Below are 14,323 nucleotides of genomic sequence, written 5' to 3' on the forward strand. Positions count from 1 at the left end.
TCTCTCTCTCTCTCTCTCTCTCTCTCTCTCTCTCTCTCTCTCTCTCTCTCTCTCTCTCTCTCTCTCTCTCTCTCTCTCTCTCTCTCTCTCTCTCACTTGTGACTGTGGCCTAGAAAAGTGTTTCAGTTGTTCTGTGTTGCAAGAAGGTGGAAGTCATACTACAGTCAAAACACTTCTCTCCAGTAGTCTGTTGGTATCACAACTCAGGTCTTTACTACTGTATTAACCTTCACATTATGACACTTAATATATATCATGTAAAAACTATTACAACTAGCAAGCCTTATTTTCCTCATTATTTAACATTCAACCATGTAGAGTCACATAAAACATCAGCAGAATATAGAACTTTATATATATATATATATATATATATATATATATATATATATATATATATATATATATATATATATATATATATATATATATATATATATATATATATATATATATATATATATATATATATATTATAAAGTGATTTATTTACACTATTTGCTGTTCATTTTCCATGCAAAATTTGAGATGAACACCCACTTTTGAGACAGCATCAGTGTACACTATACATAGTTCTAGAATAGTTGTGCACTTGTGTGACATTACTGCTTTTGTATCTGTTGCACAGGCATTGGTTCTGTGCAGTGTTGTTGTTGCCTTAAATTGTTGTGTACATTTGTCTCATACAGCAGCTTAATGAATGTATATCTAGCTCCCCTTCCTATACCAATGTGTATCCATTATTCCCCCAGGTTCCCTAACCCCAGCTCCATGTCTTCCTTTCAAGAAATCTTCATTAAATATCAGCTTTATACTAGAGAGAGATCACAAGCTTTTTGTTGTTTTCTGCAATGTTACTCTTTGTGATATAAAAGATCATTCCCTACCATCTTATAAAATAATCTCAGCTTTTCTTCCCACTTAACCAGGTGAATGGTATACTTCATGTTTAAATTTTATCATAAAGATGAATGAGAAAATTGTTTAAATGATACATAAACATTAACATCATGTAATAATTTGAAACTAGCATATAATGACTAACATTCATTTCACAAAATAGTTTTCAAAGTAGAACTTATTGTGACAGCAAGGTTTAGATATTAGCTATATATTTATATATACAACTATTATTGAAACTATGTTGTCACAACATAAAATTAGAGAAATATTTTCTGAATATGTGCAGTTTTGAATAGACCATTCAATACTCTTGCATCTCCTACCATGTGTATGGATTTTCCCCTGATCTCATGTCCCATTTAGACAGAATCAAGATATTACATGGAAGCTTCCTATATTGAATTATGTGCACACTACCCAATTGTTTTAATTGCTTAAGAATATGCCTCTCAGCATAACTCATAATGGTTATTGTCACCGGCAGAATTCAACTTTGAAGGCTTCACCAAGGATGTGTGTCGCAGCATGATTGCCATGATGGATGTGGACCGCTCAGGGAAACTGGGACTCCAAGAGTTCCTGCAGCTGTGGATGGACATCAGAGTGTGGAAGGTGGGCTTTTTTTCCCTACCTTAATTACCTTGTTATGTTGGGAGATAGCATGGTGCTGTCTTCTGTATTTTAAAACTACACATTTTCTGTCAAATATGCTTGTTGGCTCAGTTTGCTGATGGTGTTTCATACTTATTATGTTTTCATACCTATTATGCTCTGCCCACACAGAATGCCTTCAAGCTGTATGATAAGGACAACTCTGGACAGCTGTGTTCATTTGAGCTGCGCCAGGCTCTCAATTCTGCTGGCTATCGCCTCAATCATCACATTTCTGATGCCCTCATGCTGCGCTATGGAGACAGGGATGGCAAGGTGTCATTTGATGACTTCATCATGTGTTCTGTGAAGCTAAAAACTATGATGGGTAAGTAATAACATGGGTACTTTAGTAAAGGAGTAAGGTTCTTCCATTCTGGACTTTACACCACTGTGACCAACAAGTGTAAAAGAAGGGAGAGATGGGTAGCATGAATCATCCTGTTTTATTTATATTTCTGAGGAAACCAGGTAAGATATGTGGCAGGAAATTTCACATGGTTTTGCTATGATGTTATTTAAGGTTGACTGTAATTCTAACCATATTTACCTATGCATGTAATTCATTTACAGAATCATGCAAACTGAATCAGTTTCTGTGTGTTAAAAGATATTATAATTTATACAACTATACATCAAATATATAAAAAAATTTTTGTTTTTATTTAGTATAAATAATGGCAACTTTAATCCAAGAAGTCCAATAAAGAAAACTTACTTTAGTTTGTAGATAACCCTTACCCTCCATGTTTTAGTAGACTGCACCTTTAAATATCATAGCACCCTCACCTACTTTATATTTAGTTTTAGAGAAATATGTATTTTGTGTAGCTATATAACCCTGTTTGTCACACTGAGCACCACTCATGTGGCTGCCAGCATACACTGACTTGGTGTGACCTTGCCACCCTCCACAGGCCTACAGGATGATCCTGACAAGATGCAGGAATTCTATGATGAACTAATGAGTGAGCAGCAGGAGAACCGTGAAGAGGAAGAAGAGCAGGAGGATGAGGAATAAAGTACAGCAAAGCAAAGCTCTAATAAATAGCCAATCTAAACTACATAAATATACCTTCCAGCATGCAGTGTAGTCATGGGTTAAGAGGCTGCTTCTAAATACTTACTGTAAAACATGTATATATACTCAATGACATTTGGGGGATCCTGATCTAAACATTGATTACCACTGAAGCCTCTGAATCAATGGTCTTGACATTGCTTTCAGTCATTCCTCTGACAATGACAGTAGATGTTATAAGTCACCACTGATGGACGACAACACACTTCACCCAATCTATCTATGCTATGGTTTCTCAATGATAGAGTGAATTTCCTTCAGTGGGGTGATTTAGCACCTTCTTGGAGATAATTAAACCTAAAGTTAATATAGAAAATTTCATGTCATCAGAACTTATCTAGTGTGTACAAAAATAACAGTATATATTATGGTAGCTTTGTTGTATGATTGCAGTCACATATAATTGAGAAGCCGTGATCTGTGTTAATATCTGTAGTAATGACTTTACAGATCTTACAGGGCTTCTACAGGAATGAGGGTTTTCTGTCCATTGCTTGGAGTGCTAACAAGCTTGACCAGTAGTCCTCACAAATGAATGTTACCAGCTTTCTAACACAGTAGATGTTTGTCATATTCACTTACAGATTGATTCTCACATTTTTCAGCAGTTGTGCATCTTTGAGATTAATATACTAATTATTTGATCTTCTAGCATACATACTGTTCTTCAGTTAATGTTTTCCTCAGTATGCATCTTCACAGAAGGCACCAAAAAAGAAATTTTCAACCTAACATCTGATGCATGATGGTACAGACTGATTATCAGATTTCCTTCTCTTCACAGACATTCTGTATTTTACTAGAAAGTTTGGTTCTTTGCATTCTATAATTCAATTTGCATCTGTGCATCTGCTACTACTCATGCAGTTGACTATAGGAAATAACTACATATTTATGGAAATTGTGGAAAATTTAACTACTGTGCTTTGGAAATAGTAAAGTGCACCGTACCATACAATGGTATGAGTAAAACAGATGCAGCTTCATTACACTGATGATATGAACACTGTCTTGTCAAACTATCACTATAATTGGAGTCCTGGGACTGAAGGTTGCAATATTCTACTCTGGCAACTTACCCTTTGACATATCAAAAGCAGTATATGCAGTACACTTTAGGGATACTTATCATTGTTAATAATACTTATTTATATCACCAGCAAACATTATTTCTTATTTGAAACTCAAAATGGACTATATTTAGCATTATTCACCATTGCTGCCTTTATATACTGTTAAGTGACAAGTATTCCTAAAGCATTCCTCATGCACAGTTTTGGACTCAGTATTGGCAGGTAATGCAACCTTCAGTCTCTCTGATCACAACTATTATAGTTTGTATAAATAGCTTTTAGAAGAAATGCTATAGTGAGAGGTTTGTAAATTTGTGTTGTATTTATACATACGTACTATGGGATGATAATTTAAATGACAGAACTTGATAACATTTAAATGCCCCTTAATTAACAATATTACAAGTAAGACTTAGCATTCTTCTGCTATCTTTTTTATGAAGCTTTTGCTGTAGAATAACATTATTGAACTAATGGATACTAAAACCAAGAGCAAGAGATTTATATATTAACAGTTTAAAGCATGAGAAATGTGTGAAATATTTTTATCAAGAAAATGGCATATGTATTGATGCCTTGCAAGTATAGTTACCTTAACTGCATTGTCATGATGTTCACCTTAAAAAGAAAACTATGGAAGGTCTCCAGTAAGAAGTTCTCACTGTAACCCTTTGTTTTTGTGTTTCAGAAATCTTCCATGAGAAGGACCCGGACAAGACCGCCAAGGCAAACTTTACCCTGGAGGAGTGGGTGGAAAACACTATGTACTCTTAGGAACATCACTTTTAATTTATTTTGTAACTGAACTTACTGATCTTTTGATGGAACTGTTTGTGTTTAAAGTTCAAAATTGTAATTTAGAATATCAATATTTTTTTATAAATGCATTTTGCATATGTATTGAAAAATTATTTATTGATACTAATCTTAAGGGTTCCTTCTGAGTTGGTGGTGTTTGAAGTACTACTTTGTTCATATATATTTCTACCCAATATCTGGAATGCAGATTAATTACCATAGTATATGTCTGAAATCAAGAATATATTGTTTTATTATAGCAGTTCCATAATACATCATTTATATGCATTTATATGCACACAAAATCTATATATGATATTATAAAGAGCTTCATTTGTCATAAAGGAAGCACAGGCTCTCCAAAAATGTACAGTTAAGTGTACCACGTCAGAATGCACTGGAGTGAGCCATTCATTATTATGACAAAAAATGGTGACCTGAGATGATGTCCCTGAGTCCCTCCATTCCAGTTTGGGTCATGGTATGATTAGCAGTAGCCTTTCATTACTATCAAAACCTGTCATGGTGCTATGGTGTACTTTAGATGGAAAATTGTTCATAATTCATATTCTCTGTTTGCCTGGAAGTGTTAAAGATACACAAGGGCCTTAAAAGTTAGTAGACTGCGTACTGGTAAGATCAGTGGTAATGAGTTCTCTCATCTACTGTTACAAATTGTCTTTGTACAAGCGGCAGTATTCAAGTCTACGTGAAGAAATATCATTATGGTGTGTATCATTTAACTATTACTTTATTTTCATCATAGTGCCACATATAGCCTTGTATTATCAATGACATGGCTTTTGTTTGGTCCACATATTGTAAGATAAAGTTAATTTCAACTTAATCTTTGCAGTTTAATGCTTATGTCTTTAAATATTTATATAAGACTTCTCCAACTGCCAACCTGTACCGGCCCCAAGGAAACAAGTGTTTTCTGAGACATCCTCTATAAAATAATAAAATTTCACTCTTGCCATTAGTATTCAAGGCAGATTTTGTGGTATCCCCTTTGAAAATGCACTCAGCTGCTGCCTCGTTCAATACTGACTGCTTTGGGAGCCAGTTGATCCTTGTGTTCAGAATACCAAGTAACCAGAATAGATATGCTTATGGGTTCAGTATCACAGAAATTAAAGAGTAGTCTCCATTATTGACAATTCAGGGATCTTTATCCTAGATTAAGGACTACATTCTTGTTTGTAGGACTGAGTTGTCTGTGCTGGGGATGTAGAATGCATCACTGGGAGGATGGTAATTTGCTTTAATATTCTCACTAATTTAAGGTGAAATGGTATCTTTCTACTGGATACATACTTTGTTAATGACAATGTGTCAGTCTTGCCACCATGATTACCTTTGCAGTTCATAGTTTTATATATGTTAGTAACTGTATTTTTATGAAATGCTTATTACAATATCATGTTTGTGCTTTTTTTAGAAAACAATTAGGCAAAATATATTATTTATGATAGAGATATACATCTAAATGTAGTTATGGTATTAATGAAAATAAATGAGTTTTACATTACTATGACTACTAAAACTATCAGTTGTTTAAGTTGAACATCTGTTAAGATATTACACTAAAATAGCTTACTCTTCCTGTGACAAATGAACTAATCCTCTGTTGCTCATACTTTCACAGAGAGAGAGAGAGAGAGAGAGAGAGAGAGAGAGAGAGTTTTCAATAAGCTTATATCACAAAGATTTTTGTAGTATAATACCAGTTATAAGAGAAAGCTAATGGGGTGAGGAAGAATTCACTATCAGAAAGTGAAAATTACAGTGTGATGAAACCAGTCAATTTTTATGTTTAGTACTTGAATTCATTCTAGCTCCAAGTATTTCTCAGTCTTCCACAAGGGTGACACTCAGCTTGGAGACAGTGGTCACTCCTGTGTTCCTTTATTTTACCTCCATCTCATGGCAAGGATCAATACATAGGGTGGTGATTAAGTGATGAAGTTTTTTTCTCTCTTTCTTTCTTTCTTTCTTTCTTTTATTTTTTTCTTATTTCCTGTATATCTTTCTTTTCTTTTTGTTTCATCTTTTATTGCATGACTTGTGACTGGTGGTAAACAAAAATCAAACCAATTTAGCCATTCTGGAGAATGCTATATTGGTTACATCTCTGAACTTCAACCTTTTTCTTATGGTCCTCTAAATTGAAATATGGAGACTGCATTGTTTCCCTGCAATATATCCATGCTAGAAACAGCAGGAAGGCGCAGATGTCTTGTGTGGTAAGTTGAAGAATGATGTTATCCCATGCATTGTTCCACGCTTGTCTGGGAGTGCACCTGCTGGTGAGTATGGGAGGTGTTAGCCTCAATTAGCAATGCTGGCTATACACCATACCAAGGATGAGAGACTATACTGTTTCTAATCCTTGCAATACACACACGACAGTTTTTAATTAATTTTGCCAACTCCATGAAAGATCCTTAGAATGTTTTTGTGTAAGCTTATATTATCCACACTTCGTAATTGAGGCACTTGCATTCTCTTCCTCATGACCAGGCAAGTTAGTGCAGTGTAGTCTTGTGTATTCATTTTCGTTGAAATAGGAACAAACATCAAAGATAGAGATAGATAGATAGAGAGAGAGAGAGAGAGAGAGATAATGTATCTTGTACTATAAAACTAAGAGTGCAAAATATCATCGAAGAAAGAAAACGTGTAAGTCTCTCTTACACCGACCGACATTATCGTCTAATTAATTATTTACTATAAGAAGGATCGAGGGACTTGTTCATTATGATATAGTGTGTGTGTGTGTGTGTGTGTGTGTGTGTGTTTGAAGACAGAATACATCATGAGAGGCCCTCATCAAGTTAAACCTTTACTTTTTTAGCACTTCAACTGTTATACTCGCAGTTATTGCAATAGTGCGTTATCTGACGCGATATTGGACTTGAAAGAACATTCTCTCTCTCTCTCTCTCTCTCTCTCTCTCTCTCTCTCTCTCTCTCTCTCTCTCTCTCTCTCTCTCTCTCTCTCTTAGAAGGGCCTAAGAAGACCAATTCAGTCTATTTTAGTATTATATTCGTATGGCACATTCCTATCGACTACACCAGATGGTACTTAGCAGAGAAAAGTGAAAGAATCGAAGGTGAGGTAGAGAATGCGTTTATGGAGAAGTAAAGGAAGTTTACTATTTTTCTCCCTTTTGAGTAATTTCAACATTGAAAATTATGTCATCGTTATTAAAAGCAATCAATATGAGCTATTGTTAGCTGAAAATGCTGTAGTGGATATTGATGCGGTGGATGTGTAGTGCAGCTATTGATATCCATCCTTATTCCAGTGTGCCAACCCAACAGCGCAACTGACGTAAAAAAAAAAATGCATTTAGTAACATACATTAATTACTATTTGTGTTTCAACCTAAATCGTATTTGTAGTGTTTTCTCTTCACAGTTCTTTCTAGAGTGTTCGCGGCGGGAGTGTGTAGACGGCTGATGATGATGATGCTGTGTCAAGATAAGCCTTTGCAGCGGCTCCTATTCATTTTCCTATATACTTTTTATTGATCTCGTTGTGTCTTTGGCTTTGTTTCCAGGATACACAGTTTTGAGGGTCCTACTTTCTTCAAATCCTCTTTTCTTTTTGCTGTGTTTGCTCAATATATTTGAAATAAACATAGGGTTGTAGAATAGAGCCATCTAGAACTTTTCACGAATACTTATTATTACTGAACTTGTGCCTGTGATTTTTACCTTCAGAATAGGTTATCTTGTATTTCAGCTTTTTTATTGGTTATGTTTCTGCATCTATGACCCATGACCAGTAAATATTTACACGAGTTGGGAAGGGTTAGGGTGCCAGAGGCGGCAACAGTGAGGGCCATTGAGGCAGCAGCAGAGAGAGCGCTGTAGTGTGTGCGTGACCATGGTGGACTACAGCAAGTGGAAAGATATTGAGGTAAGGCGAGTGTTGGGTGTGGCTGTTAAGATGAGGACCACCACTGTCCCTCCCTCACTGTACTGCTAGACAAAGGTGGAGGTTAATACACGCGTTTATACACACTCAAGCACCTTACCCGAGATGTGTTACCTGAGTGACCTTTCAATCAACACAGACAGCATGATTAGATTCTCCAGAAGCCTAAAATTGTCAATGCAATAGTCTGTATATGAATGTTAGTATATAACAAGCAAGGATGAGATCAAGTCTGAGGTTTTTTTTTTTATAATCAATGGGTGTACTGGGCTTGGCTTGGGTGTGTGAGGAAGGCAAGGATCTGCGCTAAACTTTTCTGATAACACTGCAATCCAATATCAATTTTCTTGGGCTTATTTTATGGTGGCTCCCACATATTTTTTCCTCCACAACTATCAAACGAAAAAAAAAAATTAAGGGAACTGACATATTTTAGCCCTAGAAATAAAAGCCAAGAGTCATGATATCTGTAGGAAATGACAAGCACCTACCCACATGTAGCTTTTTCTTCACTGCACGGTACCGTGAGGCATGCTTATATATCAAAATATCAATAGCATTCTAATATATCATTTTTTTTCTAAGAACTGTCAGAGAGAGAGAGAGAGAGAGAGAGAGAGAGCTTTCACTCTTAGGTGGAATGGCAACTGTCAACTGCCCCACCGCCTCTCTCTCTCTCTCTCTCTCTCTCTCTCTCTCTCTCTCTCTCTCTCTCTCTCTCTCTCTCTCTCTCTCTCTCTCTCTCTCTCTCTCTCTCAACATAATGATGAAGGGCATATCTTAATTAAGATTTGATAGACTCCACAGTAAAACCAGTTTTATGCAATATTCCAACTTACCTTTATCTCTATACGACAAACGTGGAGACCTGATGGAGAAACATCTTCCCAGGTGGTATGAAGGAAATATCATCTACCCCTAACAGGGATGCTCATTCCCACTGGACATTCCCATAGTTACAATAACCTTGTCTGTCAATCTCTTGGCCTATTAATAGTGAGGGACTTTACAAAACTGAATCTAACAAATATTATAGATTTATTATCCAAGCTGGGAGGGGCTTTGCCCTTAAGAAACCTCTAGTCATGTTAAGTTCCATGGGTCATTGTCTTAAAGTATACTTAACCTGAACTAACTACCTTGTTTTAGTTTTGACATTTAACAGTAAAAAGCTTTATCAAAACTAACCAGATGTTGTAACCTCCTAACTATAGTATCATAGTTTGAGGTTACAGTGCTTTCAGTACTTTAAAGGTTACAGACTGCATATTGTAACAGCACCCACCACTTACATCACCACCCACAGCTGACCAGCCATTAGTAACCCTCTTACCCAGAGAGGCACCCACTCACGAAGAAGTCAGGACAGCACTGTCTCCGTCACTAGGTGCCATGATGCTGGTGGAAGCAGCTCAGAGGAATCATCGTAGTAGTGGAGTGTGAGGCAAGGACATGCAAAGACTATATGCACAGCACATGTGTTTATATCCTCACAAGAGAACAGGGCACAATTATTTTGTGTCCCATAGGACACTACAGACACAAAATACTCACACCAGACAGAGCACAGAGTTGTAAGTGTGTGGCACACACTGCCCCCACACACCCAGAGCACAAAGTCTCTTGCACATCCATGCAGAACACATATGAAGAAGGCATGATCTGACTCAGAAGGCATGACTCATTACTCACAGTGCTACATGGAAGCTGTGATGTGACGAAGAGTCTCCCTAGCTCCACTTCTCAGCAGCCAGTAATCCTCACAGGTACAGGACATCTTTCTCACACAGTCCTTCCTCAGGTCAGCCCTCAGGTACACAGCAGACATCTCACAGAGGCTCCAACAGCCTCTATTCCTCCAGCAGTAGGGAGGTTCCACAAACAGCTATGACATCTACCCTCTGTGGTCTTCCTCCAGGCTGGACTTCCTTTTGGCCTGCATAGCACTTGTGCAGGTTGCCATATATCCAAGTACTATGTGTGTGTCTACTCTCTCCTTAGGTCTGCTCACCAGAGCGTCCATCTGCTGCCTCAAGACCTGCAGGCACCAGACTCATTTCGCCACTGCTCTGCTTCTCATCTGCTCCACGTCTGCTCTCTCTCATATCTCTTTGCTGACTGTCTTTCACAGCTGCACTCCTGCCTCTCTCTCTGCCTGTGAGACCTGGAAGTTTATCACATTCCCATGCTCTGCCCTTTGCATGTGTCCAGGAAAGCAGGGGGTCAACAGCCATAACCCCACACCTCACAGTAACATCCCACTCAGCAACCTCCTCACCATAACAACATCACATTTTTACAGTATTTTTCCCTGACATGTACTCATATTCTGTTTCAGATATCAGATGATGAGGATGACACTCATCCCAACATTGACACACCATCCTTATTTCGATGGCGGCACCAAGCCAGACTGGAACGTATGGCAGAAAAGCAGAAGGAAATGGAGGAAATGAAGAAACAGAAACGCAAGTTAGTACTACTTGACTTGTTAGCATCTTCTTCAGGACAGCTCAGCTAATTACTGAGGAATGAATTTTAGAAATTAAAAACACTTAATAAACTGAAAGTTAAAGCTACAGATAGGATTACATAAGTGGAGACTTCATCAGAACCATCCCCAAGAAACAGACTTTACTGAGTAGGTAGGATATGTTTCTTGTATCATGATTAAGACATTTGCATATTGACTTTTGATCTGGCATGACATTCATATTGCTTGCAGATGGTCACTGAAACATCAAATAAAATCATCACCTAAGTTTTAAGAGATAAAAGATCTTGATTAGAAAAGAAATAGCATTGAACAATTTTGTGGTATGGGCTGGATTTGAAACAATTATTTAGTTCACTGATTTTTATGAAGACCATTTGATTCTTATTGCTAGGATTAATATTTCAGTCAGGGATAGTTTGTTATACACAGTAAAGGTAACTCATAAGATCCAAGTTAAACTGCATTATTTAAAAAGGGGAAATATTTTATTGAATATGATGTCTAATTAGTGAAAATGTTTCAGATATGATGATGAAGTAAAAACTTTGAAGGAAAAGCTTTCTCAAGCTAAAGAATCTGTTGGAGTAGAAGATATGTCGAAGTTGAAAAGTGCCCTTGCAGAATTGGAGAGGAAGGGAGAAGAATTAGTTAACAAACAAAAGGAGCTGGAAAAAAAAGAAAGGGTAAGTGTAGATTTTTAGTATTGATTGAAGACTCTTTATTGAGTACATAAAATTATGTGATTAGAATGTTGTATTAGCCAGACAGCATTTTCACATTGTTTGATTTTCATGGTACTTTTTTCCAGCTTGAGCCATGGAATGTTGATACCATAAGTTCTGATGGCTTTAGCAAGACAGTGATCAATCGTCCACCTCCTCGAAAGAATGAAGAACTAAGTGAGGAAGAGAAAGAACAGCGTATGAAAGAGTTTGTTAAAAAGCATGAAGCCAACATCAAGAAATATGGCATGTACAGAAGCTTTGATGACTCAAGGAGATATCTGATGGTAAGTAGATTGCAAGGTTCATCATCATGAAATCCATTTTTCCATTCTCTGATTTAGTTCAGCATGTTCTTCCTTTCCTTTCAACAGTGTTGTAAATGTGACATGTTGACTTGTTGGTGTTCAGCCATTTTAGTTATCTAGAGATGTTAGATGTCTAATTTGCATACACAATAAGGTCTAACATGTAGTGAGATTAACTTCCAACAACATCAGGCTGTTATATCTTTGTGAATATTAATGCTGTAGTGTTTGTTTTGATGGATGGATTGTAATGTATGAAAAACATTATTAATCAGTGGAAAGAGGTACTGCAAGCAGAAATTGATTGCATTAAATATTCATTAAAGGGCTTAAAATCAGATTGATTATCACAAGTGATGAGAATTTCTTGAACATCATTTTGTTCATGAAAATAGTTTTGAATATATACCTAAAATTTGAGGTGGATTTATCCATCAATAGAAAGTCTGGAAGATTAAGAAGATTGTGGTGTTACTAAATATTGTAGCTGATCGGTTGAACTTATGTGTAGGTTTTGGGTTTTGGAGGTAAATAGTTGGGTTTCAAAGTGGACACAGAAGGCTAAAGAGAAATTCTTTCACATAAAGAAATTTCCAGGTATGGTGGATTTGTTGCATGCATGGAACTTGATGTACTGTGTATGATATGACTAGTTATGTTATTTTTTTTTCTTTCAGGAACACCCTGAATTAGCTTGTGAAGATACAGCCAATTACTTGGTGGTGTGGTGCATCAATCTGGAGATGGAGGAGAAACATGATCTTATGAACCATGTGGCTCATCAGACCATCTGCATGCAGTTCATTTTAGAACTTGCTAAACAGCTTGAGAGAGACCCACGCTCCTGTGTATCTGCATTTTTCCACAGGTGACACCTCTATTTCTTATCTGTATCTTTGAAAACAAAACTTATCATAAGTTTAGAATTTTAGGAAAGCTTAATGAAGTATTAGGATCTCTTAGCTTTTATTACATGTGTAAGGATAAAGTTTTAATTTTTGTTCTGCACAGAATTCAGCAAGCAGAACCTGAGTATAAGAAGGCCTTTACTGATGAATTAGAGGCCTTTAAAGAACGGATCAGAAAACGTGCAGAACAGAAACTGGAGGAGATGATGAAGGAGGCTGAGGAGGAGGAGCGACAGAAAAGGCTTGGCCCTGGGGGTCTTGATCCCGTTGAAGTCATGGAGACATTACCTGAGGTAATTTTTTTTTTTTTTTTTTTTTTTTTTTTTTTTTTTTTTTTTTTTTTTTTTGAATGATTAGCACATCCAGTTCATAAACAAGATTTCTTCACTTCAAACTCATAACCTGATGGAAACAATTTTGTCCTGCATCCTTTAAATTTTTTGCCTCCTTTTCACATAGTAGATGACATATGAAGCCAAGGTCAGGAATTTTGGTGTTGCTGTGTGGAAGGCCAAAATGAGGAACTGAAATACAAATTATATTATCAGTGTTAGGATGATTATTCATTTATCTTAGCATTTGTTAGTTTTAGTGATAATGAGACATTTTTTTTCTCTCATAGTCCTAGATATTGTAGCTTATGTCATAAGGTATTCAGATATGTCTCTACAAAACAATCAAATGGTGAAAAAATAAATTATAGTATTTTAGTTGTCAAATTCTTTACTGTCATTTCTCTAATATATTTGCAGGAGTTGAAGGAATGCTTCATTACCCAGGATGTGGAAATGTTGCAGAAGACAATTGAGAAAATGGATCCTGAGGACGCAAAGTATCACATGAAAAGATGTGTTGATTCAGGATTGTGGGTACCAAATGCTGCTGATGCAGAGAATGCAAACAAAGACAAGGCTTCTGAATAAAATGCAATTACTTATGACCATATTATTATATCTTAGTGAAACATTTTATCAGATAAGTGTGAATGATATGAAAGATGAATGATTATGTAGTTGTGCTGTACTGAGGAAAGTAAATGACACTTTTTTTTTTTTTTTTACATAAAACTTGTGCAATTATTATTTTGTTTATTTTTTTAATTTTATTTTATTTATTTATTTTTTATTATTATTATTATTATTTATTTTATTTATTTATTTTTTTTCAACAGTCATCATGCTGTTGACATTATATCCAGTAGTAATGTATCATGAGGAACTGTTGCAAGATGATAGAGCTGTGCTGCAGGAAACTTGCATTGTTGACAATAAGTCTCACAAAGCAATGAAAAAAATATTTAGTGTTAAAATTCAGAGATAAAATAAAACATTTAAATTTCTATTTGTTGTTGTATATTTTTATTTAATACACATTTTCGTATACCAAGAGGAATGTCTGTAGACATTTTCACACGTAGAGAATGAAGCATCCAAGAAA

General features: G+C 36.1%; 2 protein-coding genes across 31 annotated transcripts in view; both read left to right on the plus strand.

Annotated features, from left to right (window-relative positions):
• LOC135106548 (calpain clp-1-like) overlaps nucleotides 1-6,055 on the plus strand; it is a 78,671-nt gene extending 72,616 nt beyond the window's left edge. For 25 of the 30 annotated variants that reach the window (XM_064015720.1, XM_064015722.1, XM_064015719.1 and 22 more), the window contains 4 exons: nucleotides 1,388-1,515; nucleotides 1,687-1,882; nucleotides 2,472-2,576; nucleotides 4,397-6,055. In XM_064015720.1, coding sequence (XP_063871790.1) covers nucleotides 1,388-1,515; nucleotides 1,687-1,882; nucleotides 2,472-2,575 — 428 coding nt within the window. In that variant the 3' untranslated portion in view covers nucleotide 2,576; nucleotides 4,397-6,055. The remainder of the gene's footprint in view (nucleotides 1-1,387; nucleotides 1,516-1,686; nucleotides 1,883-2,471; nucleotides 2,577-4,396) is intronic. The other 5 variants (XM_064015725.1, XM_064015731.1, XM_064015726.1 and 2 more) reach the window with 1 other exon arrangement.
• Nucleotides 6,056-8,280: 2,225 nt separating this feature from the next.
• LOC135106553 (hsp90 co-chaperone Cdc37-like) lies at nucleotides 8,281-14,227 on the plus strand. The gene is made up of 7 exons (XM_064015751.1): nucleotides 8,281-8,433; nucleotides 10,790-10,923; nucleotides 11,472-11,631; nucleotides 11,757-11,957; nucleotides 12,656-12,846; nucleotides 12,990-13,179; nucleotides 13,639-14,227. Exons 1-7 carry the CDS (start codon nucleotides 8,401-8,403, stop codon nucleotides 13,807-13,809), a joined length of 1,080 nt encoding a protein of 359 aa, XP_063871821.1. The 5' UTR covers nucleotides 8,281-8,400; the 3' UTR covers nucleotides 13,810-14,227.
• Nucleotides 14,228-14,323: the final 96 nt, after the last annotated feature.

This window comes from Scylla paramamosain, chromosome 13 (assembly GCF_035594125.1).
Source record: "Scylla paramamosain isolate STU-SP2022 chromosome 13, ASM3559412v1, whole genome shotgun sequence".
In the NCBI taxonomy this organism is placed as follows: Eukaryota; Metazoa; Arthropoda; class Malacostraca; order Decapoda; family Portunidae; genus Scylla; species Scylla paramamosain.

Coding starts and splice junctions, on each gene's coding strand:
- LOC135106553 (XM_064015751.1), top strand. CDS start 8,401: ATGGTGGACTACAGCAAGTGGAAAGATATTGAG. Junction 11,958..12,655: donor ACTCAAGGAGATATCTGATG/GTAAGTAGATTG, acceptor TTTTTCTTTCAG/GAACACCCTGAATTAGCTTG. Junction 12,847..12,989: donor GTATCTGCATTTTTCCACAG/GTGACACCTCTA, acceptor TGTTCTGCACAG/AATTCAGCAAGCAGAACCTG.